Raw genomic sequence first — 19,685 nt, 5'->3', positions numbered from 1 at the left:
GATATATCATTTACAGATTAGAGAGTTTTTACAGTAAAGAAAGAGGTCCTTCGGCCCTTCATGTCCATGCCAGTCATCAAACAACCATCTATTTTAATCCTGTTATCTCAGCAGCAGGCACCACCCTGATGAGCAGTGAAATAGTGTTTGTCAAACTGCTTATGTTCCATATTCATGGTGAGGCAGATTTGATGCCATTACAGGAATTATAGTTGGCCTTGGTGCCCTTGGTTGAGGGGTGGAAGAACGTAGCTGGGGTTCCAACTCATGATTTCTGCCCAGTCGTCTTTACTGGACATCTGTCAATATTGAAAAGAACAACGGTAATGTGCTTCAAGAGCCATGCCACTTTGTCTCTACTAGTCACGAATGGGCACTTTGTTTGATACTGCTGAAAGCAGCAGCAGTACTCTGTCACTTTGAGCTGACTTTTCTTAGTGTTTTGGAGCTGGCTGGGGGTACTGTGGGAACGCATCAGGAGGGGAGGCCCACATCTTCTTGCTGTCACATTAGCTCTTTTGCTTCCCAATGGGTTCCCAGGGGAGATGTTGGAAACCCCAGAGATAATGGCTATCCCTGCCTAAATTGTTGCCACTGCAAGTGCAGTCTCTCCCCCAGCTCTGATCGCCGTGGCTTGTCTGCTCTTCCTGGATTACTAAGAAAAACCTACCTGTCTTCAAAGCACTTGGGCAACTGTTCCTCATACTGAAGACTTCGTAGCACCCACCACAAGTACGAGCACCTTTGAGCCTCTTCTTTCAGGCTACAAAACTCTCCTTTGTTATTGCTTTGAGAAATGGGAGGTAAACATGAAGTACCGAATGGAAATATTAATTCACCATTATTGGTTCAACAAAACACCTCCAGGAGAAGAAACTGAACTTTAGTTTTGTTATGCAATTGGGTTATGAAAGCAACTTCTACTCTGAAAGTAACTATTGGAATATGACCTCAAAATCATGATAAATTTACTTCAAATCTCCAAGTATAGGTTTTGAGGCCTTATTGTTAGATGATGGGAGATGGGTGTGTGTTCATAGAGACAATAGGACAATATTAACTTTGGACTATTAATCTGCACCTTTGTCTTTGATTAATTCCTGTGATTTGTCCAATGATGAGTCTTTCTTTCATTTTGCTTCAAAATCTTGTGCTTTTTCCCATTGATTGCTTCATTTGGTCCCATGGCTTGTTAACCATTTGTTTTGATCCTTCTATCTTGCAAATGGATTTTTCATCCTTTTTTGACACTCAGCCCACATTATGTCTAACCCTCTAGTTAATCTTTCATTGCTATTCAATGCTTTTTTTCTATAAAGGAATTGTTATACGTAGTTACATTTTATGGGGGACACTCCTTAAATTGGAAAAGCTCATTTTTCTAGGGTCTTTCCCAGTGTGTAAGGGTGGAGATGAGATGACAGTTGCATTGGCCTCAGAATATTTAGCCATCTTTAAAAGATGTTTATTTGCCTTACTGTTACACTTTCACAACGCACACACTGTTTTATTTCTACTCCTGTTTATTATGTGATTTCATGGGCCAAAGCAATATGTTCTGGTTTTAAAATTGAAATTTTCATTCTAAATTGCAAGTATGACAGGCACTGCCAGCACCTTCATGTATCAGCAAGTTCCACAGAAATATTTGATTTGAATAGCATATATGCATATAATTGGAAGGTTGGGAAGCATGTCCAGAAAAAAAGGATATGTTGATAGGAGAGAATAATGTTTCAGGTTGTAAATTTGCTCACTGAGCCGGTAGGTTTGTTCTCAGATGTTTCGTCATCATGCTAGGTAATATCATCAGTGAGCCTCCATTGAAGCACTGGTGTTATGTCCCGCTTTCTATTCATGTGTCTTGGTCTGTTAAGGTGGGTGATATCATTTCTGGTTCTGTTTCTGAGAGATTGGTAAATGGGGTCCAAATCAATGAGTTTATTGATGAAGTTCCAGTTTCAATGCCAGGCCTTTATGAATTCCCATGCATGTGTCTGTTTAGCCTGTCCTTGGATGGATGTGTTGTCCCAGTCGAAATGGTGTCCTTCTTTGTCTGTGTGTAAGAAGGATACTACTGATAGTGGCTCATGTCTTTAAGTGGCTAGTTGGTGTTCGTGTATCCTGGTGGCTAGTTTCCTGTCTGTCTGATGTAGTGTTTGTTGCAGTCCTTGCAGGTATATTGTAAATGACATTCATTTTGATGGTACAGGGTCTTTGAGGTTCATTTGTTGCTGTTTCAATGTGTTGGTAGGTTTGTGGGCTACCATGATGCCAAGGGGTCGGAGGAGTAGTCTAGTAATCATCTCTGAGATGTCTTGGTATTGTAGTGTGGCTCGTGTCTTCTTGTTTGGGTTTGTAGTTTAAGAGACAGCGGACTGTGTTTATCGGGTACCCATTGTTCTTGAAGGCGTGGTATAGATATTTTTCTTCTGCTGCTTGTAGTTCCTGGATGCTGCAGTGTGTTGTGGCCAATTTAAATAATGGGGCGAGAATGTGGTGCTGACAAAACCCAGCAGGTCAGGCCACATCCAAGGAGCAGGAGAATTGATGTTTCGGGCAAAAACCCTTCATCAGGAACGACGCTTGTGAGCCAAGAGTGTAGAGAGATAAATGAGAGGGGGTGGGGCTGGGGGAAAGGTAGCTGAGAGTACAATAGGTGGATGAAGGTGGGGGTAATGGTGATACGTTGGGGAGCTGGTTGGAGCAGAATAGGTGGGAAGGAAAATGGACAGATAGAACAGGTCATGAGGACGGTGCTGAGTTGGAAGGTTGGAACTGGGATAAGGTGGGGTGGGGGCAAATGAGGAAACTGGTGAAATCCATATTGATCCCGTGTGGTTGGAGGGTTCCTAAGGTGGAAGATGAGGTGTTCTTCCTCCAGGCAGTGGGTGGTTAGGGTTCAATGGAGGAGGCCCAGGACCTGTATGTCCTTGCCAGAGTGGGAGGGGGAGTTGATGCAGCTCCGTTTGTGGGTGTTTGGATGATTGTTCCTGTAGTTGAGTGTCTGGTCTGTGTGTGTTGCTCTCCTGCAGACACTGGTCTGCAGTTCTCCATTGAATGTACGTTCCACTGTAACATCTTGGAAGGGGAGTCTGTTATTGTTCTCTTCCTCTTTGCTGGAATGTATGCCAGTAAGGATGTTGTTCATGATATTGTACGTTTCCTTGAATTTGTTCTGATGACAAAGGTGTCATCCACATAGCAGGCCCATTGTAGAGTAGTGTTTCATTTGAAGCACAAACACCAGCATGTATAAGTTTCACTAAATAGCTTGTGTAATCCTATTTGCCTTTTTCTATCATACCATCTTTCTAAGAGTGTTTTGTTTTTCTTCAAATGCAATTTGGAAATCTTAATTCTAACCCTTCACTGAATTTGCTTATTACTGTCACCTCTCTTTTTTTTTGCCACCAGCTTTGCTTGACATTGTTTTCATAGTAATCGGTAGCAGTGGTTCTCCTGGGAATATTCAATTCATTTGCTAATTGAAGCAAGTAGTCAATAAATCCTGAATCTTTACAGCTCAAAGAGAGATACAGTTGTTGGTGTTAACATTAGCTCACTAATTTTCAACAACAATGCTTAAACAATTTGGCCAGGATTTAGGAAGACATTCAGATATCCATCAGTTAATGAGTCAGAGTTCTTATATTTTTGTAATTTATTATTAGAATATTAAGAGTTTTGGTAAAGGCATTTTCATTTCAAGAAAACATAAAGCATAACAGAGCACTGACAATCTCAGGTAATTATTTCCTAGTTCTTTCCTATCTCTGGACACAATTCCTGTTGTCAGTGACTTGTTATGTGGTTTTGAAAAATGAGCAAACCCAGACCTCGTTAGGAAAATCTGTAGGTCCCTGTATGTTTAAATATTAAGCATTCATATTTTATAAATTCCCATCTCCTCAAGTATGTCTAAGGGCTCACCTTTTCTGTAATGATTCCACTTCTTATGATGGCTAAATGCTATTCTGTGTGCAATCTTAAACTAACATGATGAGTGTTCTGGTGTGGTGAAGCTTACATTTCCCCTGGTTTTGAAATGTGGGCTAAGAAAATGCCAGTGTGCAAACTTTGTACTAAAAAAAGAAATAATGCACATACAAACTGACAGGGAATTATCAGTTTTGATCTAGTGTGGTTTGGAACTTCACATTTTCACAACACACTTCACAGCCAATGTGTGCCTTCTGACCTATGATCACTGTGTGCTACAGCCAAACATGAGTTTATACCTTTGTGCAGCAAAATCTCACAAGCCAATGGGATAAACCTATTTTTTTAATGGCTGTGTTATTTTTCTTTGTATTTACTCACAGGATTTCAGCATCCTGGTCTGGGCTGATATTTATTGCCCATCCCTAATTACCTTCGAAATAATGCAATGAGCTGCCTTCTTGAACTACTGCTGTTCAGCTGGAGTAGATATTTTCACAATGCTGTTAAGGAGCACGTTTCATGTTTTTGACACAGTGACAGTGAAGGGATAGCAGTGTGTTTAAACATCAGGATGACGTGTAAATTGGAGAAGATCTTGAAGATGGTGTTGCCATGCATCTGCTGCCCTTTTCCTTCTAATTGATAAAGGTGATGGAATTTGGAAGGTGTTCTTAAAGGAACCTTGATAGTGAGTTTTGGAAAGGGTTTTGAGAAAAGAACCTAGATATTTAGACCTATGATCTAAGAATGAGTTGTACAGTGTATCTTGTGAATGAAACAACCAATATTGGTGGTGGATGCGGAGGATGTTTGTGGATGTGGTGCCAATCAAGAGGATTGCTCTGTCCTGGATGGTGTCAAGCTTCTTGAATATTGTTGGAGCTGTACCCATCAAGGCAAGTGGAGAGCATTCCATCATACTCCCAACTTGAGTCTTGAATATGTTTGGGAAATCAGGAGCTGAGTTCCTTGTAGAAATTTGTTGGCTGAGAAAAAATATTAATTAAGAAATGGAAAAATTCCCTAACTTTATTTTTCTGAACAGTGACAAAGAAACTCTTCTGCCTATTTGAATAGATAACTTGTTCTTTGTTTTTAAAGGCTTACCTGAAAATTAGATCTTTCATCAATTCAACAATCCCTCAGTACTTTGCTGGAATGTTAATCTGGGATATGTGGTCTGTTCTTTGCAGTGACCTTTAAACCTACAACCTTCTGACTCAATTACTGTTACTGAAACACTGAAGCTGGGGTAGAGACCCAAATTAAATTTAAATGCTAGCAGAAACCAGGAGATGAGGAGCAGGAACTTGGGAGTTTAGAGTGTCTGTCTCAGCATGAGAAAATATTGACAAATTTTGAAAAAAAAGATATTGAGTAATTAGTGCTGGTAATGAAGAATATCAGCACATAATTACTGGAAAAGCTCTTTGTCCTAAAATATTTGTATGATTGATAGTAAGGTAACGTTAGTAATAATACTCACTATTAATTGACAAAGATAAAATTTGTGGGGTGGACTTTTTCCCTTTGGGGGAACTGCCCTAAGACCCAATGGAACTATTACATGCCTGTGTATTGATGTTCTTGATACTGCTGGAAATCCCAAATTTTTAAAGTATCTTTACAATGTTTCATCAGACATTTTAGCAAATTGCCTCATCTCTGATTAGAAAGTAAATGCTGAAAAACAGATGATTGCTAGAGATTCATTTTCAACATTATTGTCTTTGTAGCATCCTTAAACACAGGTGAGGTGCCGGAGGATTGGAGGATTGCTCATGTTGTCCCCCTGTATAAGAAGGGTAGTGGGATATTCCTGGTAACTACAGACCCATGAGCCTGATGTTATTGGTGGGAAAGTTGCTAGAAAAGGTACTGAGGGATAAAATCTATTTATATTTGGAAAAGAATGGGCTTATCAGTGATAGGCAACACGGTGGGGGAAATCGTGCCTTACCAACTTAGTCGATGAAGGAAGGGCTGTAGATGTCATATACATGGACTTCAGTAAGGTGTTTGATAAGGGCCACATAGTAAACTATAGGAGAAAGTGAAGTCACATGGTGTGCAGGGTGTTCTAGCGAGGTGGATAAAGAACTGGCTGAGCAACAGGAGACAGAGAGTAGTTGCAGGGAACTTCTCGAAATGGAGAAAGATGACCAGTGCTGATCCACAGGGATCAGATACATAAATGATCTGGAAGAGGGCATTGTTGGTCTGATTAGTAAGTTTGCAGACGACCATGAAGATTGGTGGAGTAGCAGAAAGCATAGGGGACTATAAAAGAATACAGGAGAATATAGATAGACTGGAGAGTTGGGCGGAGAAATGGCAGATGGAGTTCAATCCAGGCAAATGTGAGGTGATACATATTGGGAAGTCTAATTCTAGAGTGAACTGTATTGTAAATGGAGGAGCCTTAGGAAAAGTTGATGAGCAAAGAGATCTGGGAATTCAGGTCCATTGTACCTTGAAAGTGGCTGGACAGGTAGATAGAGTGGTCAAGAAGGCATATGGTATGCTTGCCTTCATCGGACGGGGTACTGAGTATAAGAGCTGGCAGGTCATGTTAAAATTGTACAAGATTTTGGTTCGGTTGCACTTAGACTACTGTGTACACTTCTGGTCACCGCATTACCAAAAGGATGTGGTTGCTTTGGAGAGGGTACAGAGAAGCTTTATGAGGATGTTGCCTGGTATGGAAGGTGCTAGCAATGAAGAAAGGGTGAGTAGGTTAGGACTGTTTTCATTAGAGAAAAGGAGTTTGAGGGAGGACCTGATTGAGGTCTACAAAATCATGAAGGGTATAGATAGAAATAAGCCTTTCCCGGGGTGAAGGATTCAATAATGAGAGGTCACGTGTTCAAGGTGAAAGGTGGAAAGTTTAAGGGGGATACACACGGCAAGTACTTCACACAGAGGGTGTGGGCATCTGGAATGCGTTGCCAGCAGAGGTAGGGGCAGGCACAGTAGATTCATTTAAGATGTGCCTGGATAAATGCATGAGTTGGTGGGGAGCAGAGGAATACAGATACTTAGGAATTGGGTGATAAGGTTAGACACTGGATTTGGATCGGCTGAGGCTTGGAAGGGCATAGGGCGTGTTCCTGGGCTGTAAATTTCCTTTGTTCTTTGTTCTTCTTTGTCTATAGTAAAAAGAGAAGTGGTAAAATAGTACAATTTACATAAAGTACACTCAAAAATTCCCTCATGTTGCCTCAGTGTTTTGATCAACTGAATCCTCAGTGGATGACTCAGGCCATGGGGAGAGGAATGAACTTGAAAATTGTTGGACTGGTTCATGAAAGCAATTGAAACCACTAGAAGAAAGAAGAGGATCTCCTTTTACGTTTTCATTTTTCGCTCATGGTGTGAGCTCTGCAACAACTTAAGTTTCCTCCCCCATCCCTTGAAACATTTGACAAGGCCTGGACTATCATCTCCTCAAGGAAACAGAATTTCCAACAGTGTAGTGTTCCCTGTATACTCTTCTGAAACTTAAGCTTAGCTTACATAGTTAAGTCTCTGGTATGTGGCTTGAAGCAACAATCTTTTTTGAGTCACAGTCAAGCAGTACAACTGAAACAAGGCCAACAGATTTGAGTTATGACAAAAGGCTGGATAGGCTGCGACTTTTCTTGGTGGAACATGGGAGGCTGAGAGATGACCTGATAGAAGTTTATAAAATAATGACAAGGTATAAATAGAATTGATCGTAGTTGTCTTTTCTGAAAGATGGGAGAATTTCAAGAAAGGGGGCACATTTTTAAGATTAGAGTGGTGCTGAAAAAGCACAGCAGGTCAGGCAGCATCCAAGGAGCAGGAAAATCGATGTTTCGGGCAGGAGCCCTTCATCAGGACATTTTTAAGGTGAGAGCAGCGAGATTTAAAAAAACATAAGAGGCAATTTTTTTTGCACAGGGTGGTTTGGGTGTGGGATGAACTTGCTGAGGAAGTGATGAATATGGGTGCAGTTACAACATTTAAAAGACATTTCAATGGATACACGAATAGGTTAGGTTTGGAGGGAAGTGGCCCAGGAGCAGGCGGGGGTACTAGTTTAGTTTGGAATTATGTTTGACATGGACTGGTTGGAACGAAGAGTCTGTTTTCATGCTGTATGACACTATGACTAACGTAGGACAGTTAATCTCTGAAAGAACAGTAATTTTCCAAGTTGTCTGGTTCAGAATCTTATGCATTACACAGGCAACTTGTCACAACAAGGTTTCATCTGCCAAAAGTATAAAATATAACAAAGTTCCTGTCCTATTGTAGCTATCCTGGTTGGACCATTATACCTACCTTACTATTTTACTGCTTGCATTTTCCTCCTAGGAAGTACTTTTGGAATGGGGACATGTCAAGTGAGCTTCCAAGAGCTGGTCCCAATGTGTTTGATGTTGCTTCAGTTCCACATTCTTAGTAATACTGCTTGTAACAAAATATGCAAGAACCAATTTATTAATTTATCCTTTTAAAAATTAAAAACAAATAGGAGACTTTCATTATGATTATCTGTAAATTAATAAAGAAATCCCTTTGGACTTTAAAGAGTTTGTACAATTTATTGTCATTTACATTTTGGAACCAGATCAATGACAGACTTACAGAAGAGAGAAACAGTTTAGCAGAAGTAATTCGTCAAGAGTTTGCAGACCGATTAGTCAGCACAGAGGAAGAAAACAAGCGGTTAAAGACAGAGATGTCTGAGATGAGAGCACGTCATCGTTTGGAAGTGGAACGAATCACTAAGGAAAAGGAAGATGAGCTGGAAGAGGTGCATAAAAGGTACGATGCACATTCTTTAGATTATCGGGATAGTCCAAATCCAGATTAATGTTTGAACATGAATATGAAAATATAATGAAGCCCTGTTCTTTGGCAAGTAATTCTTCACAATTTGTAATATATTAGTGATGCCGATTACATGTGCAATATCTCCTAGAGGGATGGAATTGAAAAGCAAACAAGTTACATTCAACTCCATTTGCTCTTTGGTTTGTCCACATTTGCAGTTTAATATACAATTCTAGTTGCATGTTATAAAGGGGCACAGAGCAGGTGGCAGAAAGGGTCATAAAAAGAAACACCAGAACTGAAAATTCATGCTTAACACAAAAATCTGAGCAGGCTGAAGCTGTTTGCACTGGAAAGAAGTGACAGATGATCTAATGTGGATCTTTAAGATTATGAAAAGGTTTGTTGATAGACAAAGGCAAATGATTACACTTGTGCTGGAGACCAAAAATAGGTGCCATAAAGATAAGATAATTGCCAATAAATCCAATCAGAAATTCAGGAGACAGCACTTTATGAGAATGTAAAATTCACAACCACAAGTAGGTGAAGTTAAAGGTTTAGATGCATTTAAAGGGACACTGAATGAAAAAGGATGACAGTTCTTTTTCAATAAGATTGGATGAAACAGGAAGTTCAAATGGAGCTAAACCAAATGACTTGTTTGTGTGCTGTACTCTAGATGTAACAGCAGCTCAATTAACATCTGCAATGGAGAGTTTAATTTTAGATTAGATTCCCTATATTGTGGAAACAGGCCCTTCGGCCCAACAGGTCCACACCAATCCTCTGAAGAGTACCCATGCAGACCCATTCCCCTCTGACTAATGCGCCTAACACTGTGGGCAATTTAGCATGGCCAATTCACCTGGCCTGCACATCTTTGGATTGCAGGAGGAACAGGAGCACCCAGTGGAAACCCACGCAGACACAGGGAGAATGTGCAAACTCCACACAGACAGTCACCCAAGGCTGGAATCGAACCTGGGTCCCTGGCATTGTGAGCACCAGTGCTAGCCACTGTGCTGCCCTAGAAAAGGAAGGTTTTCATCAGGACCTTTTTGGTGTTATAGTTTACTGGCTGAAATGTTGTTTCAAAACTCCTTCACCTTGCTTGGCAGTCATGTTATGATTTTTTTTATCATAGAGTAAAAGTAGCAATAGTAAAGAAAGAAGAAGCGGTGAATAATCTTCGAAAACAATACGAAGTGAGTATTTACTTTAAAATAGCTAAGCATTTAGTTTCTCACCTACTTTCAAAATTGTCACTGAGTACTTAAATTGAAGCATACAAAATCGGTGACATTTGGTAACGTTTTTGTCAGACTTTCAAATTTCAATCAGTCATTGCATTTGCTGTTGTGCTGCCTTAGTTCTGAGATATTTTAAAAGTGCAACGACCTGCCTTAAAAGAATGTTTCGTGATGTTAATGTATACTGTCATATTTTTGTATACCAATATGCAACCTCCACCACAATGTAACTATTCCCTCCTTTCTGATTTACCTCGAAAATATAACGTATCAAATTTAACCTGCTCAATTTCTAGTTGGGATCAGAATTTTTATTCAGTTTGAATGAAGGACTACTATGTTTAAATTTTTGCAGTTGACCTTAATTCCATCTTTGTTTCTAAATGCACTGTCATCCTTATCCAGTAATAACAATGGCCTTGGCCACCTCATTAACTGGTTTAATGTTGGATTTGATTGAGTACCTTGGCTGCCAACTCCTAGCACTAGGGTTTCACACCACTAAGTAAATCTGCTAGACACGCTCAGGACCTTTCTACCTCCGGGATCTTCCTTACCAACACAGCAAATTAACATTTGATTGATAATTGACTTTGGTGGTACCAATTCACAAGCACCTTAGGAGGGAAAAGCATGCTTATTAAGTATCATTACCTGTGAAGCTTTTCCCTAATTTTCTCAGTTCTGATGTTGGTTTTCTGGCTTCCCCATATGTGTGAAGCCCTGAATGGGCTACTTTTTAAATGGTGCTCAAAAATAGAAGCAACTTGCTAATTATATCTTCACTTGCTAGAATTCAGTCTTGCTTGGGTTATGGAATAACTGAAATTTTGACCTAGTCCTCATTCACTCCCCTTCTTGAATTACCATGTAACTAGATTATATCTCAAATTTGGAGAAACTCAGTCAGTCTGGCAGCATTCATGGAGAGAAAAACAGAGTTAACATTTCAAGTCTGATATGACTGTCCTTCCTGTACGAAGAAGAGTCAGATTGAGCTTGAAACATTAACTTTGTTTCACTCTCCACACCTACTGTCCAACCTGCCCAGTGTCTTTAGTATTGTCAGTTTTTATTTCGGATTTCCAGCATAGGAGGTGTTTTGTTTTCATTTTCTTTTAAATTTCTTGTAGACCATCCCCACTTGCATGATTCAATCAGTTGCCTTCCAATATCTGCCAGTTGGTATTCTAAGTTGTAACCTGCATTTATGGACCTTGTAGCTCTGAAGAATCTAATTTAAAGAGATCCTTGAGGTATTGAGTTCGTTGCTAATCAGGGCAAACATTTTCAAACAACTTCATTATAAAATCTTGAAGAAGTTTACATGTTACTGTTTGGGCATGGAAGTTACATTTGCCTGGTTCCAGTTGCCTCGAAACCAGCCCATATTCATTCATCCAGCAGTGTATGCATTTACTGACATATGAAACTCTCAGTCCTATGCTATTGTTAATTCAATTAATTTCAGTTGTAATTGATTACATCTTTATAGCAATGCCAATTGGAATGTGTGTCTTTTGTTGTTTGAGACTTAGGACTATAAAATAAATGATATTTGAAGATCCAGAGAAACAAGAGTTAGTTTTACAGCCCTTCAAGCCAATTCCAATATTCCATGAAGTAAAAAAAAAACCCTGCATCTGAGGAAGGGTCACTGGATCAGAAACATTGACTGTACTTTCTCTCCAGAGATGCTGCCAGATTCATTGAATTTTCCAGCTATTTCTGTGTTTGTTTCATCTGCATCTTGATTTATAGTCACCTATCTGTAACCCAGGATACCCTTACCTGATTTACTTAGAGAGGTCTAAATCTGGAACTTGCAACCACATTAAGCAGTTGAGTTGAATTGCATAGCTGAATCTAAAGGAACTCTAGAAAATGGAATGGAAGGATATATTGATAGGCTAAAATTAAATAAAAGAAGTAGAAATATTGGAAAGTGACACCAGATGGTTTGATTCTGTACTGTAAATTCAGTGAACACATGCACTAGTATCACCGGCTGCCAGGCTTTTGAAATTTGTTGCCCTTTATGTGAGAAACTGTGAAGATTTCATTCACAACTGGCTTAGCCTCATACAGGTCTTTGTGCTGAGAGGGGTCATGAATTATGATTTGAAAACTTTCCTTAACCTACAATGATGCAGAGTGTCACTAATATTATATAAAGCTGCAGAAACTAGCCCTTTAGTCACTGAACACTGCAGTTAATTGCTTTCAAGCTATTTTCAAATGTTCATTACATTTTGGCAAGAAACTATTTTTAATTCTTGTGCATCATCATTTTTCTGTGTTTAGGCAGCACATAAAAGAGCTGATCATCTTGAAGCCCTGCTTGAACAACAAAGAAAGCAACTCATTGGCAAATGAACATGGAGACCATTAAAGCAGACTGATGAGACCATAAACCTCACGCTGCGAGTATTTGCACCGTCGAGTTGCATAAGTGAGATGCGCAAGTGTCATGATTTGTGCAAATGCCAACAGAATTAATTTAATGTTTGTTTTTGATCAATAATCTCATGTAGTTTAACTGTCCAAATCAAACATTTTAGCTAAATGGTCTTTTTTAAAAAACTTTTTTTTATTTTTCTACATTATGTATCGTAATATTTTTCTCAAATTGCAGCCCTTATTTTGTATGTTAGCTGTAATGTTTAGCATGACAGAATTTATAAAGCGTTTCAATTAGTTTCATTATTGCACAAAATCTCTTGTAATTAAATGACTCTTTTCTTTGACCCACTTTTGTTTCATTTTGGTTGGAAACACTTACTTGAATTCAAGAAATTCTGTGCCAATTAAACTGATAAATAACTGCCAATAAAGCTTTTTCCCCACAATCTAATTATTTCTAAACAAACCACATCTGAAGAAGAGTCATATCAGAATCAGAACATTAGCTGAGTTTCTCTTGCCACAGATGCTGCCAGGCTTAGTCATAGAGTCATAGAGATATACAGCATGGTAACAGACCCTTTGGTCCAACTCGTCCATGCCGACCAAATATCCTAAGTTAATTTAGTCCCATTTGCCAGCATTTGGCCCATATCCTCTAAGTCGTTTCTATTCATGTACCCATCCAGATGTCTTTTAAATGTTGTAATTGTGCCAGCCTCCACCACTTCCTCTGGCAGCTCACTCCATACATTCATCAACCTCTCTATGAAAAAGTTGCTCCTTAGGCCCCTTTTTAATCTTTCCCCTCTCACCATTAACCTATGCCCTATAGTTTTGGACTTCCTCTCCCTGGGGAAAAGGCCTTGGCTATTTACCCTATCCAAGCCCTTCATGATTTTATAAACTTCTATAAGGTCAGCCTCTAATGTTTCAAATAAAATAGTCCCACCTATTCAGCTTCTTCCTATAGCTCAAACCCTCTAACCCTGGCAACGTTCTTGTAAATCATTGCTGAACCCTTTCAAGTTGTGCAACATCTTTCTTGTAGGAGGGAGACCAGAATTGAACGCAATATTCCACTGGCCTAACCAATGTCCTGTACAGCTACAACATGACCTCCCAACACCTATACTCAATACTCTGACCAGCATAGGCAAGCATACCAAACACCGCCTTCACTAATGTCTACCTGCACTCCACTATGACCCCCACACTCCACGGTGTCTTTGATCAGCAACTGCTGAGTTTCTTGAGCATTTTCTGCATTTGTTTCAGATTTCCAGTATCTACCATATTTTACTTTCCAATCACATCTGTTGTAGCTGGTCCAGAGCTTCTTTCTTGCTGGGTAGCCCTGCCAAGTTTTATTTCATTCCTGACAGCAGCAGCAGTATTGTGGAGCACTGTGGTACACGACAACTTCCAGGGCAGCAGATGATTCAATATACTGAGGATTGACCATGTGACATCATTCTGTGATAGGTACAGTAGAAAATGACACAAGCTACTGTGCTGATCTTAATTGTACTGTGTGTACACCCTCAATGTATTTGGAGCTGCCTCCCTGAACCACTACAGTTGTGTGGTGTGGCTGTTTCCACTTTGCTCTTTGGCCAGGAGTTCCAGGGTTTTGACACATCAGCGAAGGAACAGTGATATACATTTAAGTCAAAAATAGGTGGAAAGGTGGGCTTATGAGAGGGATACAAACAGTTTACAGAAAGAAGTTCACAGGTTACCTAAGTTGGCTAATACAATATAATGTGGGAAAATATGAAGTTGTTCATTTTGGAAGGGAGAACCAAAGAACAATGTATTATTTACAGAAACAAAAACAGATGTTGCTGTAAAAACTTGGCAGGTCTGACAGCATCTGTGAAGAGAAATTAGAGTTAACATTTTGGGTCCAGTGACCCTCAAAATGTTTTATTTAAATGGACAAAAAGCTGCAGAAAGCTGTACCTCACAGGAACTTGGAGTACCTGTGCAAAAAACACAGAAAGCTAACACACAGGGGCAGCAGGTAATCAGGAATGCTAATGAAATGTTGGCCCTTATTTCAAGGGAGTTGGAATAATACAGTAGGGAAGTCTTTTTGCAACTATACAGGGTGCCTGGTGAGATCACATCTGGCATACTCTAAGCAGTATTGGTCTTCATATTAAGATAATATATTATTACAATCATCGTAGAATCCCTACAGTGTGGAAGCAGGCCATTTGACCTTTTGTGTCCACACCAACCCTCCAAAGAGCATCCTGCCCAGACCCACCTCCTGTCTCTGTAATCCTGCATTTCCCATTGCTATTCAACCAAGCCTGCACATCTTGGTCACTACGGGTACTTTAGCATGGCCAATCAGCCTAACCTGCATATCTTTGGATTGAGGGAGGGAACCTGAGCAGGCACAGGGAGAATGTGCAAACTCCACACAGACAGTTGCCCGAGGGTAGAATTGAACCCAGATTCCTGGTGCTGTGAGGCAGCAGTGCTAACCATTGAGCCACCATGCCACCCTTGGAGGTACAATGGAGATAGTTCAGAAATTAGGATGCTCCCTGGTATGGAAGGATTGTGTAATTGAGCAAAAGTCAAACAACTTGGGACTCTACTCATTTGAATTTAGAGGAAGTGAGGTGATCTCATTGAAACATATAAGATTCTTTAGGGACTTGACAGGGTAAATACTGAGAGATGGCTTCCCCCATAGGAGGGTCTAGGACCAGTGGACATAGCCTCAGAATTAAGGGATGCCAATTTAAGGCTGAGATGAGGAGGACTTTCCTCTCTGATGGTTGAATGTCTTTGGAACTCATTGTCACAGAGAGCTGTGGTGGCAGAGTCCTGGAGTCTATTTAAAACTGAGATAGATCGATTTTTGATCAATAGGTGAATCAAGTGTTATGGTGAAAGACAGGATAGTGGATGTGAGGAGTGTTAGATCAGCCATGGTCCCATTGAACGGTGGAACAAGCTCAAGGGACCAAACAGCCTACTTCTGTTCCTGTTTCTTATGGTGTTATGGTCATAAGTCAGGATGGTGTGTGGTCTTGAGGGGACTTGGAGCGGGTAGTGTTTTCATATGGTTGCTACCTTTGTCCTTCTAAACGAAAGGTCATGGGTTTGGGAGATGCTTTTGAGGAGCCTTGACCACCTCCAAATCTCTCACCATCCTGATTCACCACCGTTTCAAGGGCGGATACAGATAATCATTAAATGCTAGTCTGATCAGCAACTCCATATCCTTTGAGGAAATAAACAAAAGTACGGATTTCAGTGTTAATCTTGTAGATGGTACAAGTTTGTACTAGACAACATGTTTAAGGGATGGATAGGGTGCCAATGAAATGGCTGCATTGGCCTGAATGCTTTCAAAGTGTTTGATTGTTATGAAGTTGCACTCACCCAGGCAAATGGAGAGTATTCCATCACCTCCCCTGATTTATATCTTGGAAATGGTGGCAAGGCTTTGGCTACTAAGGAAATGAGCCACTCAACAACAACTTGTATTTATATAACAATGTTTGACAAAATATCCCAAGATGCTTCAGAGAACTGTTAGTGTGTTATATTTGGCACCAATCCACATGTGGCGATATTAGAAGGTCAAAGGAGTCGTCAAAGACCATCTTAAAGGTAAAACGGGAGGTTTAGGGACAGAGTTCCAGAGCATTGGTCCTTAACAGCTGAAGTCATGGCTACCAGTATCAGAGCAATTAAAATTGGGGAATCTGAAAATAATTAGGAGAGTGCAGAAATCTTAGGGTTGTTGACTGGAGGAAATGAAGAGATTAAAACACAAGAATGCAAATTTTAAAATTACTGCTTAACAGGAACTAAAGTAGATTGGCAAGTACAGGAGGATGAGCAAACAATGTGTGGCACAGGTTAGGATAAGGAAACCGTTTTAGATGACGTGTTTCTGGAAGGTAGACCGTGGGGAGCTGACCAGGTAGGATTGAGATGACTGGATCTAGAGTTAGTGAGAAGGTGAATCGAGACAGGGACGGAATCACACCATGCTACTCAGGTGGATGTGGCCATCTTAGTATTGGGGTTAATTTGTGTTTTATAGTTCAACACAGGGTCAAATGTGGCATTAAGGTTCCAAACCATCTAGGTCAGCCTCACGGAGTTGTCAGGAATTGGGGTGGAATTGATGATGAGGGAGCAGAGTTTATGTCAGCACCTGAAGACAAAAGTTTCAGGTCGTCTGAATATATAATTGGATGAAATTTCTGCTTGCCACAGAATGCCCAGACTTGTGTAACCACATTATTTACTTGGCTGGTCTTATTAAGTTTGATTATTGGTGCCCCGGCATTTTAATGGTGGGGCAGTTCAGGGATTGTAATGCTGTTGAATGTAAAGAAAAGTAAGTAGACTTGCTTTTATTTTTGGAGATGGCAATTATCTGACACTTGTGTAGTACATTACTTGTCACACAGTGGCATAAAGTGAATGTTGATGAAGTCTTGCTACCTATAGGTATGGATTGCTCAACTGTCTGAGAAATTATGTATAATATTGAACACCTTGAAAACATCAGTCAAAATCCCTATTTCTGACTGTATGATGGGGAGAAGGTCATTGATGAAACATTTGAAGATGGTTAGGCTAGGACCCTGACCTGATTAACCAAAACAAAGTCCTCGGGTAGGGATGTTCTTTGTCCAACAAATTCACTTGACTTATTTTGAGCAGTTTATAATTCCAGCTAGTTCAGAGTTTTATTCCCATTGATTTTGTTATGATCATAATGAAAATAGACTATCAGTATTCAATTGTAATACATTGACTTTAATACTGGAGTCATAAGCTCAAATGATTATTTAATAAAAACAACTGACTGAAAATGGTTGCTGCATTCTCCTGACAAGCTCAAGCAAATCAAATTTAAAGATATAAAGCTGGCTGCATCAATATTACCATATTAAACAAGATGCTATGTAAAGAAATTTGCATCTCTTGTTTTACTCACACTTGTGTGATAAATTCACATATGTTGAGAGGTAAAATACAGCTTATAACTATCTAGCAATGACACAGACATCAGAATCTGCAAAGGAAGTGTGTACCAACAGCAACCTTGGATCAGCAAAAGAGGAAAGAAGCCAAGTGGACGTTCAGCTAGGATACTGCAAGTTCTTCCCTACATATCAAGCTCAGAAACTAATTCTGGGGAAAAAAGCAACTGGAAAACCATTGTTTTGTCAAGAAATCAATGTTATTCATGATGTTTGCCACTGCAGAGTAACCATCTGTCAACTCAAGGGCTATACAAACTGCCTTTGTGGCTGCCTTTGCCTTTCCTATCTGTATAGACACCATCCATCTGCTCCATCCTAGTTTTTAAATTGTTATTACTTGTGTTTGTGTTTGATGTCACATTTTCTCATTATCCTCTGGTTTAGCAGGTAATAAAATTCCACTCTCTTATTCAAAGTCTTGGCAGTGGCTCTCCTTCATTTTGATCTGGTCAGCTACATTTAATGGAAGAATGAAAACTACATGCTTAAAAAAATACTTTAAAATATTTGATGCCACTGACTGTGAGAATATTAGAAAGAGGAGAGCTAATTATGCCTCCTCACCTGATTATAACAACTTCAGTTTTATTAGGGCTGCTTTAAACAATATTCAGTCATAGATTTTCTTTGATGTGAGGTTATTGTAATTAAGTGTTGTTTGATAACGATGTGATGGGATTGCTTCCGTCAACACATTGGTGGTAATTGGCACAGAAGGAGCCTTGTGGTAGTATATTATCTCTGAGCCAGGAGACCTAGGTCATATCCCACTTGCTGCAGAGGTATGTAATAACATCTCTGAACAGGTCGATTCAAAAATATCTAACACTGTGATGATTGCTTCCATAATATAATGGTAGTAATCAGTGATGAGCCAATGTGGCAGAGTGGTAGTGTTTCTACCTTTGGGCTGCAAGGTTTGGGTTAAACACCCATGTGCTCCACAGATATGTCATACATCTGAACATTTTGATTGAAGATAACTTGGATTTGTCCTGCCTTTTGTGCACAGGATATTCCTGGTCGATTTTCCATTTTGAAGAGTAGGTTGTGATGTTGTAGCTTTATTGAAATAGTTTGGTTTGGTGTACGGCTAGTCCTGCAGTATAAATCTTCAGCACTACAACTGGGATCTGTACAGACCACACCAACAGATGCATTGAACCTTGATATCACATGGAGTGAATCTGATTAACTAAAGATTGGCACACCAGAAAAGTGATTGTTCCACACAGAATGATAGTATAATCAGTGTGATGATAGAATTTCATCTCTGCAAGGATTTGTGTGGTGATCACTGCAGCAGCATTGTCAAAGAGAAATGTCTCTGTGACATGTAATTTGGTGACGACAAGACCACACAGTTTTTCTCTTGTGTTGGTTCCCTCATGATCTGAGGTAAAAACAATGACTGCAGATGCTGGAAACCAGATTCTGGATCAGTGGTGCTGGAAGAGCACAGCAATTCAGGCAGCATCCGAAGACAGGCAAAATCGACGTTTCGGGCAAAAGCCCTTCATCAGGAATAAAGGCAGAGAGCCTGAAGCGTGGAGAGATAAGCTAGAGGAGGGTGGGGGTGGGGAGAGAGTGGCATAGAGTACAATAGGTCAGTGGGGAAGGAGATGAAGGTGATAGGTCAGGGAGGAGAGGGTGGAGTGGATAGGTGGAAAAGGAGCTGGGCAGGTCGGACAAGTCCGGACAGGTCATGATCCCTCATGATCTGGCCTATTCTGGAAAATATGTCTTTTGAAGTTTGTTCAGCAGTATGATGATTGATTCACTCTCTGGGAAAGAAGCTCCCATGCTGAATTAAGTTTGTGCCTTACTACCTTCAGTGCTTTTTCTAAATGCTCCTCAAGATGGAGGAGAAATCAGCATCGTGTTTCCTTGCTCATGTTTGATCTGATGTTGTTCACTTTGCTGGGATCTGAAGTCAATGTTGAATACTTCCAAGGCCACCATCCCGAGTGTCACTGTATCGCCACATCTGGTGGGTCAGTCCTGCTATAATATATGCAAGGATGATAATGAAGACGTTTGGGAGGCTGGTTGGAAGTTCAGATGTTGCGAGAATGACTATTTCAGCCTGCTGCTTGAGCACTGTCTGATGCAATAGCTCAAAGAACCGTACATTCTCAGATGTTGATGAGGAGGACTTTTCTAGTTGTCTGATCTGGGTGTGCCTTTGTCACATTCAAATCCAGTACCAAAATGAAGCAAAATGTTTCAAATCTTCTGCAAGCTACTC

The 19,685-nt window shown here is 40.1% G+C and overlaps 1 protein-coding gene across 2 annotated transcripts in view; it reads left to right on the top strand.

The window, feature by feature from the left end:
• Nucleotides 1-12,748, top strand: part of cep131 (centrosomal protein 131) — a 129,982-nt gene extending 117,234 nt beyond the window's left edge. For both annotated transcript variants that reach the window (XM_043714980.2, XM_043714979.2), the window contains 3 exons: nucleotides 8,543-8,739; nucleotides 9,896-9,956; nucleotides 12,306-12,748. In XM_043714980.2, the coding sequence (XP_043570915.1) occupies nucleotides 8,543-8,739; nucleotides 9,896-9,956; nucleotides 12,306-12,377 (330 nt within the window). In that variant the 3' untranslated portion in view covers nucleotides 12,378-12,748. The remainder of the gene's footprint in view (nucleotides 1-8,542; nucleotides 8,740-9,895; nucleotides 9,957-12,305) is intronic.
• Nucleotides 12,749-19,685: the final 6,937 nt, after the last annotated feature.

The sequence above is a fragment of the Chiloscyllium plagiosum genome, unplaced genomic scaffold, assembly GCF_037043375.1.
Source record: "Chiloscyllium plagiosum isolate Xiang-an unplaced genomic scaffold, Cpla_swu_hap1 HiC_scaffold_25, whole genome shotgun sequence".
NCBI lineage: Eukaryota > Metazoa > Chordata > Chondrichthyes > Orectolobiformes > Hemiscylliidae > Chiloscyllium > Chiloscyllium plagiosum.
The sequence above is the reverse complement of the archived record's forward strand: the minus strand, read 5'-3'. Positions and strand labels throughout refer to the sequence as shown.